The 19035-nt window shown below is 41.6% G+C and overlaps 1 protein-coding gene and 1 long non-coding RNA gene across 10 annotated transcripts in view; one reads left to right on the top strand and one right to left on the bottom strand.

Annotated features, from left to right (window-relative positions):
* Positions 1-12469, bottom strand: part of LOC127586448 (ryanodine receptor 1-like) — a 625703-nt gene extending 613234 nt beyond the window's left edge. For 8 of the 9 annotated variants that reach the window (XM_052044408.1, XM_052044411.1, XM_052044413.1 and 5 more), the window contains exon 1: positions 12386-12447. In XM_052044408.1, coding sequence (XP_051900368.1) covers positions 12386-12433 — 48 coding nt within the window. In that variant the 5' untranslated portion in view covers positions 12434-12447. Of the gene's footprint in view, positions 1-12385 lie in introns of all 9 variants that reach the window. The other variant, XM_052044410.1, reaches the window with a different exon arrangement.
* A 261-nt stretch (positions 12470-12730) lies between these two features.
* The window catches only part of LOC127586460 (uncharacterized), a 138321-nt gene continuing 132016 nt past the window's right edge, over positions 12731-19035 (top strand). Inside the window, exon 1 of the long non-coding RNA XR_007958691.1 lies at positions 12731-12907. This is a non-coding gene — a long non-coding RNA (uncharacterized LOC127586460). The remainder of the gene's footprint in view (positions 12908-19035) is intronic.

Here is a 19035-nt window from a genome sequence, read left to right as displayed (position 1 = left end):
TACTCCTCACCTTAAACATATGCCCTCCGGTCTCTGACACCTTTGCCAAAGGGAACAGTTTCTGGCTAGCTACCCTATGTCCTTCATAATTTTGCACATCTTTATCAGGGCACCCCTCAGCTACCTCTGCTCCAAGGAAAATAAATCCAGTCTAAAGTCTCTTCTCATAACTGAAATGACCAATCCAGGTAACAACCTGGTGAATCCCATTGTTTCTAATTTCTAGCACCTATAATTTTTTGTTTTAAATTTTGACTTCCCTTTAAAAGTTGACTGCAAAGATAACAACTGCAAGGCTAAATGCTGGCAGTGGAGAGAACTTACAATAGATCAACACAGTGCATTCAACTGAAACAGCAAAAAAACTCTTGTGAAAATCTTCATGGCTTTTTTTTCCCCCCACAAACTACATTAGGTAAGCTACAATACAGTTATGCCACTAAAATGAAGTAAACCAATTTCTAGGTACTTCAATGATTGGTAGTGAATTTATGGCTACAAGTTGGTAGAAATCTTCCCCTTCTTTCTCTTCCCGATCTCACTGATTGGAATCTGTGGTAGTTCTGGCAATCCAATTCATTGCCATGTTTAAAATTGTGTAACTTGTGTTCATATTGCAATCATATTCATTCATATTGCAAAAGGGCACAAATTTATTCAAGTCTCTGGTGACCAGGAAAGTTTTGAGCATTATCATTGCAAATGAAGATTGCAGCCTCATAACTGAGTAAGATTTATTATTTTGAAAGAGGACCATCACTAAACTCAATTATTTCCTGCCTTGAATGTGACTTTTTCTCTTTATCAAGACAATTTAAATATAGGCAAAATTGAATAAACCATGTACACCAAGCTGTGCTTACGTAAAATATGTAATGTTCTTTCATAAGTCCAAGATAGTGTGCAGTGAGGATGGTAAGGAGGACAGGCAGGTGAAAATTCAGGATAATTTGCTGAACGATAAAATAGATACCAGCCTGAATTTACTATATTTAAATGCACGTAGCATTAAGAAGAAAGTGGATGACCTAGTGGCACAACTACAGATTAATAAATACAACATTGTGGCAATCACCGAGTCATGGCTTTATGACGGACGTGATTGGGAACTAAATGTCCAGGGGTACGCAGTGTATAGGCAGGTAGGCAGAGGGGGTGGTGTGGCCCTGATGGTTAGTAATGATACAAGATCAATAGAAAGGAAGGACATTGGGTCAGAAGAAGTGAATCCTTATGGGTGGAGCTAAGTAGCAAGGCTAAAAGGACAATAATAGCAGTTATATATAGGCCCCCTAATAGCAGTCAGGATGTGGACTATAAGTTGCAGTTAGAAATAGAAAAAGTGTGTCAGAGTGACAACGTTAAGATAATTATGGGGGATTTTAACATGAAGGTGGATTGGGAAATCCAGCAAGGCAGTGGATCTCAGGAGAGTGAGTTTGTAGAATTGGAGCAACTTGTTGATGAGCCCACCAGGGGATCGGCCGTTTTGGATTGGGTGCTGTGTAATGATCCGGAGGTGATTAGGGAACTAAAGGTAAAGGAACTATTAGGAACTAGTGATCACAATATGATTGCATTCTTCTCAAATTTGAGAAGGAGAAGCTGCTAACTGGTGTATCGATATTTCAGTGGAACAAAGGAAATTGCAGTGGCATGAGAGAGAAGCTGGCCCAAATTGATTGGAAGAGTAAGCTAGCTGGAGGGACAGCAAAGCAGAAATGGATAGAATTTCTACAAGAAATAAGGAAAATGCAGGATAGATATATTCCAAGCAAAAAGGTTTTGAATGGAAAAAAGGCTAAAATAAGAGCAAAAGGGAGGGCATACAAGGAAGCAAGAATTAGTGGGAAAACAGAAGACTGGGAAACTTTTAAAAACCTGAAGAAGCTAAGAAGGTCATTAGGAAAGAAAAGATGAATTATGAAAGGAAGTTGGCAGATGACATCCAAAAGGATACTGAGTTTTTTTTAAACTATATGAAGAATAAAAGAGACACAGGTTGATATAGGACCAATCGACAACGGTGCGGGAGAAATTATAATGAATGATAAAGAGATGGCAGAGGAACTAAATGAGTATTTTGCATCATTCTTCACTGTGGAGGACATCAGCAATATACTGGATAGTCAGGGGTCTCAAGGAATGGAACTGAGTTCAGTTAAGATTACTAGAGAGAAGGTGCTAGGAAAGCTAAATAGACTAAAGACAGATAAGTCTCCCGGACCAGATGAGGTGCATCCCCAGGTTCTGAAGGTGGTGGTTTTAGAGATTGCGGAAGCACTGGTGATAATTTTCCAGGAATCGGTTGACTCCGGTATGGTTCCAGAGGACTGGAGGGTCACAAATGTAGTTCCGCTTTACAAGAAAGGTGGGAGGCAGCATAAAGGAAATTATAGACCTATTAGTCTGACATCAGCGATGGGAAAGTTATTAGAATCGATCCTCAAGGATGAGGTTATGGAATACCTAGAGGTGCAAGGCAAGATAGGTTCAAGCCAGCATGGTTTCATGAAGGGAAGATCCTGCCTGACCAACCTATTGGAGTTTTTTTTTGAGGAAATCTCAGGTAGGATGGATAAGGGAGAAGCTGTAGATGTTGTGTATTTAGACTTTCAAAAGGCCTTCGACAAGGTGCTGCACAAGAGGCTGATTAATAAGATGAGAGGTCATGGAATTACAGGTAGGATATTGGAATGGGTGGAGCATTGGCTGGTAGGCAGAAAGCAAAGGATCCTGCTCTAGTTGGCTACCGGTTACTAGTGGGGTTCTGCAAGGGTCAGTGCTGGGGCCGCTTCTTACTTTGTACATTTGAGAATGTGTATAAGGTATAAGGAAAGGTTAGGGGAGTAAAAGATTGAGAGCCCTGAGACGTGAATTAAAGGGTACATCACTATGGCTGTAATAGACTGCTTGAAATAGCTGTGCTTCGCTTTGTAGTGCCTTGCTCCAGAGATTTTGCTTGCTTATTTTCTGCAGCCTTGAGGTATGATAGTACCAGTACAATCAGTTCCTGTCTCAGCAAGTCTGCACAATTGACTCTTGCTCCACTAAACTGACCCCGAGGCCACCATGAGGAACTTTATGTATACAAAGATAACCGGTGGAACCAGATGGTCTGAAAAGATTAAGGAACTATAGCTTTAGTAGAAGTAGTAACTTTAAGTAAATTCCTTTGTCTGTAACCAATCACGATGTAGAAAATAAATGCCATGCTGCCTGACTAATGCATGATCATTCCTTATATGGTAATTGTTTGCATCTCTGAAAGAATATAAGAATGCATGTAGATCAATGTATCTCGGAGAACACCCGAACCGGGACATAGGTGCCTGGTTTGGTGCTCTCCCCTCGGATCAAGTAATAAAGAGATTGAACGAGAACAGTGGTCTTTTGAGTCTTCTCTCCAACCGAATCTGACATTAACGATTTGGATGATGGAGTAAATGGTTTGCAGACAACACCAAGATAGGTGGAGGAGTAGGGAGCATTGAGGAGACAGGAAGGTTGCAGAGAGACCTAGATAGTTTAGGAAAATGGGCAAGGAAATGGCAGATGAGATTCAACGTTGAGAAATGTGCAGTTGAACACTTTGGAAACAGAAATAAATGGGCAGATTATTATCTAGAAGGGGAGAAAATTCAAAGTATAGAAGTACAAAGGGACCTGGAGGTACTCGTGCAGGATACCCGAAAGGTTAACCACCAGGTCGGATCGGCAGTAAGGAAAGTGAATGCTATGTTGGCATTCGAGAGGTATAGTGTATAAAAGTAGGGAAGTGTTGATGAGGCTCTACAGGGCGCTAGTGAGGCCTCATTTGGAATACTGTGTGCAGTTTTAAGCCCCATATCTTAGGAAGGATGTGCTGATGTTGGAGAGGGTTCAGAGGAATTTATGAGGATGATTCCCAGAATGAAAGGGCTTACATATGATGAGCGTTTGTTAGCTCGGACTGTACTCACTGGAGTACAGAAGAATGAGAGGGGACCTCAGAAACATTTAGAACTGTTGAAAGGACTGGACAAAGCAGATGTGGCCAAGCTGTTTCCCTTGGTGGGCGAGTCCAGGACCAGAGGGTACAATCTTAGAATTAGAGGGTACAGGTTTAAAACAGAGTTGAGGAGAAATTTCTTTAGCCAGAGGGTAGTGAATTTATAGAATTCTTTGCCACATACAGCAGTGGAGGCCCGATCATTGGAGACGTTTAAGGAGGAGATAGACAGATATCTAATTAATCAAGGTATCAAGGGATATGGGGATAAGGCCACAAATTGGGGCTGGAAAGGAATAGTTTTTTTTTGCTTATGGAGCTTTTTTTCCCCCCTCATGGACATTCCCCCATTTCTCTCTTTCCCTCTTTTCTTTGGAGCAGACTCGATGGGCTGAATGTCTTGTGACATTCCGAATGTCCCTTGTCTTGTGACCTTGAAGTCCAAGTGGTTCATTATTCTGAACTCACTTCTACTGAAATTGGTATAAACTGCTCACAATACTTTCCACCCCCCAGAGAACCCATTTGAGCAACTGACTACCATTTCTACGAAAAACATCCTTTGACTCATTTTAATGTTAGTAATAAAATCATTGGTTCCACATAAAAGGAAAATTAATTTAAGGTACCTTTTGTAAAATTTCCAAAAGACCTTAATATCAACTATCATGATTAAGTACCATTAATTAAATCTTCCATCTCCCATCAAATGACCTGCTGAAATCAACATAACACAGTAAGCTTTCTCATGAAAATGTAAAATGTTTGCTTAATTCTAACAGCACTTGAAGCATCATTATTTTAAAAAAATCCATCATGACTGAAGAAAAAGCTGTAAAACAAAAACAATTTTACACTGCCAGCTCCTTTCAGTGAAATCAGACTTCCAAATGTTCTAAATCAGTTAACTTTTACAGGAAACAAAACATAGCTAACCTTATATTTACCCTCATGAGTTTGGGAGCTGCTGTTTGAGCAATTTTGTCAAGAAACAGCAGGGCATTTTGTCGATGATGTACATCACAATACACCAGTGATAATGAAAGATAGAATGGTGACTGGGGTGCCAATAAAGCAAGCTGCTTTGTCCTAGATGGTGTTGAGCTTCTTGAATGTTGTTGGAGTTGCACTCATTCAGAAAGGTGCAGAGGATTCCTTCACATCGTGACTTGTGCTTTGAAGATGGTGGAAAGCCTTTGGGCAATCAAGAGATGCATCAATAATCAAACCTCATCTGCTCATGTAGTTACAATATTTCTGCAGCTGGTCTACTTGTTTCTGGTCTAGGGTGACCTCAGGAAGTTGACAGCAGTAACTTGTTAATGGTACATTATTGAATGTCATCATAACTAGACTCTCCCTTATTGGAGATAGTCCTTGTCTGATGTGTGCTACACACTTGCCTGATTATTGCTAAACGCAGGCATCTGCTTCTTCATTCTTTGAAGACTAAACAGAATTGAGCACTGTTCAGTCATGAGTGTATATCTCTACTTTTGATCTTATGAAGCAAGGAAGATCATTGAAACAGCTAAAGGTGGTTTGATCTAAAAACACTGCCCAACAACTTGCTGTGGCTAAGATAATTGTACTTCAACAACCAAAACTATTTTCCAACATGCAAGCTGTGACTCTAAAGAGTTGAGTATTTTCCCTTGGTTCCCATTTATATCAGTTTTACCAGTTCTTCGATGCCACACTCAGTAAATATTGTTGTAACATCAAGGACAACCATCCTCACATCACCTCTGGTTTTCAACCCTTCTATCCATGTTTGGACCAGGACTATAAGATCTGGAGCCAAAGTCTCCTGGTTAATCCCAAACCAACCAGTGAGCAGGTTATGCAAGGGCTGCTAATATGTTGCCAACACTTTTGTTGATTAAGGCCTCATCTATATTGCTGGGTATTTTTTTTAAATCGCAGTGGAATTGGAGGCTTGACAGACAAAAATGCCAAAAAAGGACAATGACCCATTATTAATAGCAGTAAGTTACATAAGCCAGTAAACATTCACTTTGGGGGCAAAGGGGCATGGATGCATAAGCTGCATACATATTTTTTATAGGTTGTTTATAAAAAACAGATTGTACTTGCTAATAATGGCATTGTTTTATGGTTTCTGCTGAGAACCAGATGCTGTCATTCCTCAACTGTCAGTCATCATTCTTCAGCAAGGAAATGGCACAGATGGAGTGAGAGGCTGCACTACCTCCAACTCTATATGTTATCCAGCCCCGGAAACAGATCCCATGAGCCTGGCAACTGGCACTCAGAGGCAAGGCAGGTCAACTCTGTGAAACATCAGCAGGCAGTCCACCATCCTTACTATTGTTCACACTAACAATCACTCACCCCAACCCAGGTCAAAATATGCCAATCCTTCCCTATGCATCACACATGCCATTGCCAGACAGAGCATGTGGAATAGTGAATATCAGTGTGAAAGACAAAAAGAGAGCATCACTTTTTGAGGAAGTGAATGGGGCAGCATTTGGCATTGACATCCCCGGCCAAAAAATACTGTGGTAAAGGCCCAAGACTGTGGATTCTGTAAGTTCCAAAAAATCCGAACTTACATACCCATTTCCTATGACTGAGGTAAGATTACATATCTGTATTTGTCACATGTACAGTACATCAAAACAAACATGCATCTTTTGCGTAGTGTGTTCGGGGAGCAGCCCGCAAGTGTCGCCACACTTCCGGCGCCAACATAGCATGCCCACAACTTCCTAACCCCTTCATCTTTGGATGGGCACATGAATAAGCAGAGAACGGAGTGATATGGACCTTGTGCTGGCAGAAGGGATTAGTTTAATTAAGTGTTATTAGCTTAATTAGTTTGGCACAACATTGTGGCCTGAGGGGCCTGTTCCTGTGCCGTACTGTTCCATGTTCAATATTTAGATACACCAAATGCTCCCCTTGTTAATGGTTTTCACTGTCCTCACTGAAGCCTCTGATAGTATTGATAGAGTGAGCCATTGACTAGGTCAAGTTACAAATTGTGGTGGTTTTGTTGTTTTTGCTGCTTGATCATCCAAAGAACTTCATGAATGCCCAGTCTGCACTTCCAAACTAGTTCTGAACCTATCTGAAACTTAGCAGTCTAGTCGTGCTGCACTCCATTGTCCTCAATGTGAAAATGAATTTTGCTTCTACAAGGACTGTTACCCCTATCAAGGCTGTCATTGCCAAAATCATAGGTAGCATAATGGCACTGCAGTTACTGCAGCAGTCTCACAGCTCCAGTGACCAGAGTTCAATCTTAATCTCCACCCTACTCCTTATCCTGATGTCCTCTGTGGGGTTTGCTTGTTCTCCCTGTGACTGCGTGGCTTTCCTCCGGGTGTTACAGATTCCTCCCACATTCCAAAAGTTTGCTGATAAGCTAATTTGCTACTGTAGATTGTCCTTGGTGTGGGTGGATGGTAGGAGAATTGGGGGCAAGCTTGGGAAGGGTAGCATGTTAATAGGCATTTATCAGAGAGGAAGTTATTTTCCTTATAAATCAGGGAATAGGATTGAGATTGATCTGGAACAAAGCAGACTTGAGCCAAATGATCTCCTTTAAAGTCATGAAATATGAAACTGTGTTCTTCAAGTCTGAGAAAGCAGTAGTTCTACCAAACTGCACGGCCCTCCCCCACTCAGTGTGCTGAGCTTTGTTCAGCAAGGGGCATGATTTATCATTTGATGCCATAAAACTTCCAATGTGTCAATGCTGTCAGTAGGAGAGGATGTATCCAGCAGTTTGAAGCAGCCACCTGGGTTGAAAGGCATGAACCTGTGAATTTCCAGTCGGGTATAAATTTAAAATATGACCAGAACCCAACCACACCCAATACAAACCTGACCATCACATTAAATACAACAACATTAAACATGTAATTCACATGATGGTAATGCTGTAAAGCATCCTGACCTGGATAGTGTTCCGAGCCAAGCTGATGTGGCATGCCCCAATCCAAGCTGAACCCAAGCATTTCATCAAAACATATACCCAACCTAAATTTGAGACACACACACAGATCCCATCCAGTATTCAGACTCCATGATTCTGTATCATATGGTTGTTGCTCAACTGTCTGGGAAATGGCTCTCTCAACTTCATCCACTAGTTCCCAGGTGCACAGTTGACTGGGCCTGCAGAAAAATTATCCTCTCTAAATCTAGGTCAATGCCAGGTAGTCCATCCAGTTTTATTCCTCCAAACAGCAACAGCCCAAAAAACTAACTCATCGATTTAGCTGGCGCCAGTTACAGGGGTAAATAAAGGCAAGGATATTGAGAACACAATGATCTTCAGACAAACACTTGATATTTTAAGATACAAAACTGAAAATTACATGATGGATCAGGAAGCACCTGTGTAAAGAGATTCAATGTTTCAAATCGATGATCTTTCTTCAAAACTGAAAAAGTTAGGGATTCTGAGAAAATCTAAAATGCAGAAGAAAGGACATTTTATATTGAATCCAAAGTGGCTGGATGGTTTAACATCTCATTTGAAATATGGGATTTCCAACAACACAGCATTCTCTTTGTACTGCATTTCAGAGCTAGCCTTCACGATGTGATTGTTCTGGTGTGAAGCATCATCTTCTGATGCGAAGCATCATCTTCTGATGCAGGTGTATTAGTACCAAACTAAGCTGACACTATTTACTAATATTATTCCTAGTGGTAATTACTGTTACAATTGAGTACTGGAGGACTTGGTCACTATTTATTACTTTGCTGAAAAGCCTTTAAAGTAATGGGCATCAATAATTTACAAAAAGGATTTAAGTTCAAAATGTAATAGCTTTTTTCTATTTCTGAAAAAGTAAATCTTCCTATTTAGAGTCAATAAACTATGACAAAAATCAAAAATATTTGTTTATTTTTAAAGCCTGCCATTTTGCCCCAATATATTTTCTATTCATTACACAAACTGTTAGCCATAAATAAGCAGCTGTTAGCCCACTTCAAGAATAAAGAGTATGTATTTTGTAAAACATAAAAAACAGGAACAGAAGAAAGCTGTTCAGCCTTCAAGCCTGCACCACCATTCACCATGAACATGGCTAATCATGCAAATTCAGTACCCTGCCCCTGCTACCTCCCTACATCCCTACATCTGATGATCTCTCTGCCTCAGGCACAATATCTAACCAGAAAACAAAAAATGCTGGAAATACTCGGCAGGTCAGGCCACATCTGTGGGAAGAAAAACAGAGGTAACACTTCAGGTTGAAAACCCTTCATCACTACTGGGAAGTAGACAAAAGCAGCTTGGAAAGCTGCAGGGAGGGGGTGAATGTCTCTGATAGGGTAAAATTGGGGTGACCATGGGGATAAACTGTAAACAAGATATTCAAGGTATGGTCAATAACATCTAACTCTTTGAATATATTTAGTGATTTGGCTTCAACTGTTTTCTTTCACAGAATTTCAGAGGTTTACCACTCTCTGGGAATTTTTTTTCCTCACCTCAGTCTTAAATAGCCTAACTCCTTATTCTTAAACTATGGTTATTAGTCCTGGACTCCCCCACCATTGGGAATATCCTTCCTGTATCTATTTTTTCCCATCCTGTTAGAACTGTGTGTGTTTCTGAGATGTCCTCTCACATCTTCCACACGCTAGTGATTACAAAGTCTAATTGATCCACTCTCTCTTCATACATTAACCTTTCAGTTGATTAATCAGTCTAGTGAACCTGCACTGCACCCCCTCCATAGCAAGGAGACCAAAACTGCACAACACAAGATGTGGCCTCACTAAAGCCTTGTACAATGGCAATACATCCCTGGCCTCATGCTATGAAGGCCAATATACCTTTTAATCTTAACCACCTGCTGCACCTGTATGCTTATTTTCATTGACTGGTGCACAAGGACATCTGGGTCTCAATGTACCTTGCTGTTTCCCAATCTACCACTATTCAGTTAGTAATTTGCCTTCCTGTTATTGCTGCCAAAATCTTACATTCACTTAAATTATAATTCATCTGCCATGTATTTGCACACTCCCTTGGCCTGTCCAAATCACACTAGAACTGCCCTCCATCCTTTTCATAGTTCTCTCAGCCAGCTTTATCATCTGCAAACGTGAACATAGTACACTTACTTCCATCATCTAAAATCATTTATACACACATACATCATTAATAACAGGGACCTAGCACTATTCCCTGTGGTACCCCAATCGTCACTGTCTGCCACTCTCAGAAAAAGACCCATTTATTCCTCTTCTTTGTATCCTGTCTGTCAATCTGTCTATCGAGAGACAAGAGACTGCAAATGCTGGAATTCGGAGTAACAATCTACTGGAAGAAATCAGAGGGTCAAATAGGATCTGTGGTAGGGTGGGTGGAAGGAATTGTTGACATTTTAGGTTGAAACCCTGCATCAGAACCTGGGTAACAATTTCTTTCCCCTTTGCCAATGCTGCTCAACCCACTGATTTCCTTCAGAAGATTGCTTGTTGCTCCAGTTCATTATATACATCAGTACTTTACCCACAATTTGGACACTAACTTATTGTGTGGGACCTTGAATGAAAGATTTCTCAGAGGGCAAATGGACATATCTACTGTTTCTCCTTCATCTATTCCATCAGCTACATCCTCAAAAGCTTCCAGTAGATTTATCCAGCAAGACTTTCCTTTCCTAAATCCAATTAATTTTTGTCTAATCCTGTCACTCTTCTCCAAGTGCTTTGCTATCACATCTTTTATAATAGACTCCAGCAATGTCTTAGTTATCAGAAATTACAAATATAAGTTTTGGTATTTGGACAAATTGCAGTTTATGACTTTCCAAGGATTCATTGTTTATGCAATAATTGATCACTCCAGGGAAGTCCCCTGCTTACCACCTATTTTGTGCTGAGTTAATTGTTTTGCAACAATAGTGGTACTGCAATTGGCTTTGATACCTTTATTAGAAGAGCTAGAATTCCTGTTCCCTTCACAGTTCAACAACCCGTTTGAATTACATGTACATGAATGTCGGGCGAGGACGGGATCAGGCTACTTAATACCACTTCTTCCTTGCTGCTTCATAGCCTGTCAATGTTCACAGTCATGAGAAAATAGCTAGCTGGAAGTGTAGTCAACAAGGAGTGAATGCCTTCAGGAAATGAGAAAAGATAAAATGGATATTTTTCTTTGGAAAAAAAAGGGGTTATCATTAGCATCCCTAATGAGAGAAGTCCTCTAAAGGTCTCAGATCTAATTTTCTATTTTAACCATGTGAGAATTTAGTGTGCAAGTCATAAATCATGGAATAAAAATGACATCAGAATGAGGGCAGCAGCAACAGGCTGTTTCTAGCTGACAGGGGAGCAAAGAAAGCAGGCAACAAAATCTCCCTCAGCAGATTTATTACACCAACTATATATAACACAGAATGTGCATTCTCAGCAGAGGCAGTGTTACAACTTGAAACAGTTAACTTAAAAGTATGCATTTGCAGTATATGCAATACATTAGATAGACATATTAAAAGTTTTCCAGATATAATTGAACACTGAAAGAACTTCTCAGGATTCTGAGTTCCGAGAATAAAAACTGGATGTTATCATTTGTAACTGCAATATTTTAAATGCACTTTCTGCATAGTTACAAATAATAAGTAGGATATGTTTGTCTTTCAAGCAGGACTTCAATCCACTTGTCTGCCTACTACACAAATTTCAGATAACCAGGTTTCATAAGCAACCTTGGTTAAACAACTCACACCACAGTCAAGACTCATATTTAAAGATTTTTATGCATACACTTTACATGTCAACTGAATTAGTTTTAATGAGACACTGTTGTCTGATATATCATGGAAAATTTCATCTATGCTAAACCAAAAGTCAAAATTCAGTTTGACTCTGAAATTACACCTGTTGTTATGTTGGAACAAATAAATGAAAAATCATTACTGGAACTAAACCAACATCAATATTCCCCAAACATAAGCAATTTCACTGTACCCAAGTATTTAATGCACTGTTTCGACTTTCCTTTCTTTAAATCTTGAGGGAATGATTCTTGGTTCTCATTCAAGCACAGCTTTTATAACATTCATTCCGAGTCCAATTATATATATATAGCGAGGGATGAGTCAGACTTTTTTTTAAAAAGAGGGCTAGCATCTTGCAGCATTTCGCTTCTATAAATTCTTGTCACTATAAAGTCCAAAAACAACGCTCACAGAAACAAGACGCAGTTTTAAGGAGGAATTTAATAACTATTATTTTTATCCTCATCGTACAACAAATACATTTCCAGTGATAACCATCCCATTTCCCCCCGACAATTTTATACTTAAGGCTCACCTTTTCCCTTTACCGGTAATAACACCGTCAACCGACATGGCATTAAATTATTTGGTGATGTTATTATTGACTTACCGTCCTGAGGAAGAGGATCTCCTCTTCTCCTTCGCCGCCCTCGGCCATGATCCACCCGCGCTCTCCCCGGCCGCCGCTCCTGCCGAACTAACGCTCGCAGCATCCGCGCCCGTCAGTCTCCCCCGCGCGCAGCGCAGCGCCACGCCCACCGCCGCTGCCAATTGGACAAAAAGTCAGGGCCCGCTGGAAAAGGCGGAGAGCGCATTGGTGGAGGAGGGGAGGAGGCGGGGAGGGGGAGGGGGAGGGGGAGGGGGAGGGGGAGGGGGAGGGGGAGGGGGAGGGGGAGGGGGCGGGGGCGGGGGCGGGGACAGGGACAGCGGTGAAGGCCACGTGTGTTGAGGTTGGGTTCGCGCGCTTGGCGGCGAACGGTTTGTCGGTGCACGAGCTTGGAGGGTGGGAGTCATGTGACGCTCCATCGTTTACAACAACACCTTGCTGCATTTATGTTGCGCCTTTAATGTCGAAAGATCAATCAAGGCCATTTGCCTGAGGGTAATCAAGCAAGATCGGCCGGTGGAAGAGGTAAGTTTTAAGGAGAGGTTTGCGGAGGAAATTTCGGAGGCTGACCTTTACGAAACGACGGCCGCGAATGATGCAGCAATTAAAGTAGGAGTGAGCGAGAGGCCCAAGAGGGACGGGGGCTGTCGCCTCGGAGAATTAGTGGGCCGTGGTCCAAGGGTCAGGGTGGAACAACATCATGGGTGGATTTGAGGCAAGGATGAGAATCTTACAATAATTAAACAGGGAGCTTGTGTAGATGAGCAGGCACAGGGGAGATGGTGGACAGGACTTGGTTTGAGGTGGGACACAGAGCACAATTTTGGATGACTACAGATATTTGCAGGATAGAAGCTGGCTGGGAATGCATTGGAATAGCAGTAGATGGGCCAAGGAAGGTTCAAGCAATATTGGAGAAATGCAGCACGATGTTGAAGTAGAAGATGATGGCTTTGTCCTTCTCAATGTCAAGCTAGTGGGCAGGGGTGAGTGTTTCAACACCCAGCAGAAATTTGGATGAGCTGAAGGTTGAGGGACTGGAAGTTATGTAGATGCAATCAGTTATGGTATACTGCTCTGGTGGATGGCTGCATCCCTAGCAAAGCTCAAAGCCCTGTTTTATTGCATAATTTGTTTTGACAAGGTCATGCCCATGACTGCTTGAAGATGTAAATTGGAAAATGGATTAATATTGCTTACATTATCTCCTAAAACCTAGATTAATCCAAAGCTGGATAGAGTCACAGTCATACAGCACAAATGTGGCCCTTCAGCCTAAAAGGTTTTCACCGACAAACAAACATTTACCTTCATCCCATTTTATTTTCTGTACATTACCATCAACTCTTCAGTTTCTATGAAAGTGATACAGCACAAACAGGTCCTTTGGCCCATGAGACCACACTGATTGTCAAGCATCCATTTACACTAATCCCATTTTTTTTATTCTCCCCACATTCCCATCAATTCCTCTAGATTCTCTTACCTACATAGTAGGGACAATATATAGTGGCCAATTAACCTACCGACCCACTTGTCTATGGGATGTGAACAGAAATCAGAGTGCCTGGGGGAAATCCACATGGTCAGAGTGAAAACATCCAAACACCACACAGACAGCACCAAAGGTCAGGATTAAAGCTGCGAGGCAACATCATATTAGCTGCACCCCTGTCATGCTTGCACAAGATGTGGATTCAGAGGCAGAGGTAATGAAACATGCACTGGGTTCCTGGAACTGGACTGTGTTGTATTGCAAGAGATGATAGTGTCTGTAATTGCCTTTCTAGTAAAGCTATTGTTCATGTAGTTCATTACTTAACTAATGATACAATGTTAATGTTCCATGTACTTGTAAATGTTGAGCTCTCATAAGAGAGAGAGGTACAGCATTGAAACAGGCCCTTTGGCCCACCCAGCCCATACTGAACAATGGCCACCCAATTACACTAATCCTGCATTAATCCTATTTTTATTCCCCACATTCTCCTGAAAATAATTTTTAATGCCTTTTTTCCTGCAGCATGCTACTCTTGCTTTTCTTGATCTTCTGGCCATAACTGCATTAGATGTTCTGTCTGTTAACTCAAAATAGTGTCCATCATTCCTCATGTTTGTTAGATCTTCACTCAAAAATTGGTGTCTGGTGTTTTAATGGATTCATTTTTCAGGATAGGAACCTTGCTAGAAAGACCAGCATTTATTGCCCCTGAAAAACTGGTGATGAGTCTTGAACCTTTGCGGTCCTTCCAGTGGACATATTCTCGATGCTTTTGGACAGGAAGTAACAGGATTTAGACCCAGCAATGGAGGAACAGCTATTATAGTTCCAAGTCAGAATGGTCTGTTACTTGGAAGGGAACCAGCATTCTCATGTGCCAGCTACCTTTGTCTTTATTGGTTGTAGATATCATAAGAACCTAGACAAGTGACAGCAATATCTTTTGTCAGTAATGCAACTTGTAGCCATTGTGATGGAGGAAATGAATGTTTGGGGATAGTGTCCAGTTTCCCAATGTGTTAATTGGATGAAAATACCCCAATATGTCTGCAAGCATACCGAGTTGCTAGGATTACTAAGGTACTTCTGCAAGTGAATGGCAGCAGTTTTCTGAAGAAGCATTCACAAGGAGACAGGATTCCTTATACCACTCTGCCCTTGCTGTTGATTATCATGGATAGCTACATGGGACTGGGATATTATAGCCAATACAGAAACATGGCTAAGGGAGGGATAGGACTGGATAGAGGTGGAGGAAAGAGGAGGGGGAGTTGCATTTTTGATTAAGGGGAATGTCACAGTGGTAGTCAGATATGAAATTACTGAAGAATCATGTGTGGAGCTGAGGAATAGGAATGGGATTGTACTAAAGGCCCACGAATAGTCAACAGGAATTAGAGGAACAAACATGCAGGGAGATTGTGGAGAGTTGCAAGAATAATAGGTTTACCATAGTAGGGGATTTTAACTTTCCTAACATAAACTGGGTCTGCCATACTGTTAAGAGCTTTGATGGGGTAGAATTTAAGTGCATTCAAGAAAGTTTCCTTGGGCAATATATAGAGGGCCCTACCAGGGAGAGGGCAAAGCTCAACCTACTCTTGAGTAATAGGGCAGAGCAAGTGACTGAGGTGACAGTGGTGAAGCACTTTGGGACCAGTGGCCATAGTTTCACTAGTTTTAAACTAGTTATGGAAAGGGCCAGAAGTGGTCCACAGGTTCAAGTTCTAAATTGGGGCAAGATGAACTAGAGCAAAACAACATGGATACAGCTTTCAGCCCAATGAGTCCATGCTGGCAATTTTGACATTATGAGCTTGCAAAGGTTGATTAGAGCAGGTTGTTTGCAGGCAAAGGGACCTCCAGCAAGTGGGATGCTTTTAAAGGCAAGATACTGAGAGCTCAAGTCTGTATGTTCCTGTTAGAGTGAAGGGCAAGGCTGGCAGGAGTAATGAACCCTGGATGACAAGGGATACTGAGGCCTTGGCCAGGAAAAAGGAGGCAGCAAAGGTCAGGTACAGGCTGCTAGGATCAAGTGAATCCTGGAGTATAGGGGATGCAGGAGTGTACTCAAGGAGGAAATCAGGAGGGCAAAAGGGGCATGAGATAGCTTTGGCAGAGAAGACTGAGGAAAATCCAAAGAGATTTTATGTATATTAAGGGAAAAGTGTGACTAGAGAATAGGGCCCCTCAAAGACCAAAGGGGACATCTGTGTGTGGAGCTGCAGGAGATGGGCAAGCTCTTTAATGAATATTTCTCCTTTGTTTCTACTGTGGAGAAATACATGGAGACCTCAGTAAATGGGGAGGTCTTGGAGATAGGAGACAAAAAATTCTGCAGATGTTGGAATCTGGAGCAATACACAAAAAGTGCTGGGGGAACTCAGCTACTCAGGCAGCATCTATGGAGGGAAGTAAACAGTGGACATTTCAGGCTGAGACCCTTCATCAGAACTCTTGGAGATAGTCTGCATTAGAGGCTGTGCTGGATGTCTTAAAAGGTATGAAGATAGACAAATCTCCAGGGCCTGACCAGGGATATCCAAGAACACTGTGGGAGGCTAGAGAAGAAAATGCAAGAGTCCTGGCTGAGATATTTGCATCAATGTTAGCCGTGGTTGAGGTGCTGGTAGACTGGCGGGTAGCAAATATGGTGTTTTTATTTAGGAAGGAAGGCAAAGAAAAACCTGGGAACTACAAACCAATAGGTCTAACATCTCTGGTAGGTAAGTTACTGGAGAGGATTCTGAGGGATAAGATATACGTACATCTAGAAAGACAAGTTGACTAGGGGTAGTCAGCACAGCTTTGTGAGCAGGAAATAATGTCTTATGAACTTGATTGAGTTTTTTTTTTGATGATGTGACCAAGAATGCCAATGAGACCAGGGTGGTAAACATGGTTTATATGGACTTTAGTAAGGCCTTTGGTCATGTGCCACATAGTAGGCTGCTCTGGAAGGTTAGATCGCAAGGAATCCAGGGTGAGCTAGCTAACTGGATGCACAATTAGCTTGATGGTAGAAAGCAGAGGGCAATTGTGGAAAGTTGTCTTTCAGACTGGAGGCCCATGACTAGTGGTGTGCCTCAGGTGTTGGTTTTGGGCCCTTTGTCGTCATCTCTATCAATGATTTGGATACAAATATACAAGGCACGGTTAGTAAGTTTTCAGATGACACTAAGTAGGTGGTATAGTGGACAAAGAAGGATATTAAAAATTACAGGGGGGGTCTTGATCAGCTGAGTAAGTGGGCCAAGGACTGGCAAATGAAGTTTAATTCAGATAGGTGCGAGGTGTTGCAGTTTGGAAAGTCAAAAACAGAACTTTCACAGTAAATGGTAGGACACTGGGGAGTGTTGTAGAACAAAGGGACCTTGGAGGACAAGTCCATGGTTCACTGAAAGTGGAGTCACAGGTAGACAGGATGGTGAAGAAAACTTTTGGCATGCTGGCCTTCATAAGTCAGGGCATTGAGTATAAAAGTTGGGAGCTCATGGTGCGGTTGTACAGGACACTGCTGAGGCCATACTTGGAGTATTGTGTTCAGTTTTGGTCACCCTACTATAGGAAAGATGTAATTAAACTGGAAAGAGTACAGCAGATACAAGTTGCTAGGACTTGAGAGACAATTATAGTGAGAGGCTGGACAGGCTTGGACTTTATTCCTTGGAGCACAGGAGACAGATGATATTATAGAGGTGTACAAGATCATGAGGGGCATAGACAGGGTGAATGCACTCAGTCTTTTTCCCCATGTTTGGAGAATCAAGGACTAGAGGGCATAGGTTTAAGGTGAGAGGGGAAGATGTAATAGGAACTGGAGAGGCTTTTTTTTTTAAAACAGAGGGTGGTATCTGTGTGGAATTAGCTGCCGGAGGAGGTAGTTGAGGTAGCTACAATAACAACTTTTAAAAGACACTTGAACAGGTACACAGATTGGAAAGGTTTCCAATGTTATGGGCCAAACACTGGTAAATAGGACTAGCTTGGATGGGTCATCTTGGTTGGCATGGACCAGTTGGCCCAAAGGACCTGTTTCTGTGCTGTACAACTCTATGACTATCAATCAGGTAGCCCGTTTTGTACCATCCATGCTAAGATAATGCTGCATACTAGAACTGCTGGAGTCTTTCTCCAAGGTCATCTGCAGTCTCCTGATGCAGAAGTCTTAAAGACAATAAAAACCTTTTGTCTTTTGCTGCATCACCCCTGTAGATGTTTAATCTTGAACTATGGAACCTTGAAATACTCATGAAATTGGAACAGCAGGTAAAGAAAAAGCAGTCAGAAATAACACGCAAGTGGTTGGTGATTCCTTTAGTTAGCCTGAGGATTGGAAAAATCTCATATCAGCAAAGGAGGGCCAAGGCATTGCTTGATAAGGAAAGGGAAAGTAGAATACAAGAGTAAGCTAATGGAAAAACAAAACCTATAGTATGGTATTTTAGACAGGTAAAGTGGAATAGATTAGCTCCCTTATAGAATGAGTCAACTGAAATTAAATGAAGGAGTAAGGAAACAGCAGAGAAAGTTAAGTGTTTTGTTTTCTGCGCTCACAGAAGACACAGAAAACCTGAGGTAGCGAACCTATAGTAGTGCTCGTAGAAGACAGGATAGTGGTGGAAGGGTGTTATTCTGGCTGGAAGTCTGTCCGGTGGTATTCTGTGGGGATTGGTGCTGGAGCCTGTCGTTTATGATATAAATAAATGACTTGGGTGAAAATGTAGATGAGTATGTTAATAAGTTGGCAGATGACACAGATTGGAGTCGTGCATAGTGTAGAAGGCCGTCAAAGGATACAGCAGAATATAGATCAGTTACAGATATGGGGAGAGAAATGGCAGCTGGAGTTTAATTTGAGCAAGTGTGAGGCAGACTTGGTTTATACACTTGAGTTTAGAAGAATGAGAGGTGATCTTACAGAAGTATACAAAATTCATTAGGGGCTTGAAGATTAGATGCAGAAGTGATGTTTTCCCTGGCTGGGGTAGTTAGAACTAGAGTTGCAGTCTCTAGATAAGTTGTCAGCTACTTCAGGATAAACATGAAGAGAAATTTCAATTAGTGGGAAGCAAATCCTTGGCATTTTCTACTATAAACTATAGAAAAGGATTAAGGAGGCTCAGTTACTGAAGAGATCAATAGCTTTCTG

This window comes from Pristis pectinata, chromosome 35 (assembly GCF_009764475.1).
Source record: "Pristis pectinata isolate sPriPec2 chromosome 35, sPriPec2.1.pri, whole genome shotgun sequence".
In the NCBI taxonomy this organism is placed as follows: Eukaryota; Metazoa; Chordata; class Chondrichthyes; order Rhinopristiformes; family Pristidae; genus Pristis; species Pristis pectinata.
The sequence above is the reverse complement of the archived record's forward strand: the minus strand, read 5'-3'. Positions and strand labels throughout refer to the sequence as shown.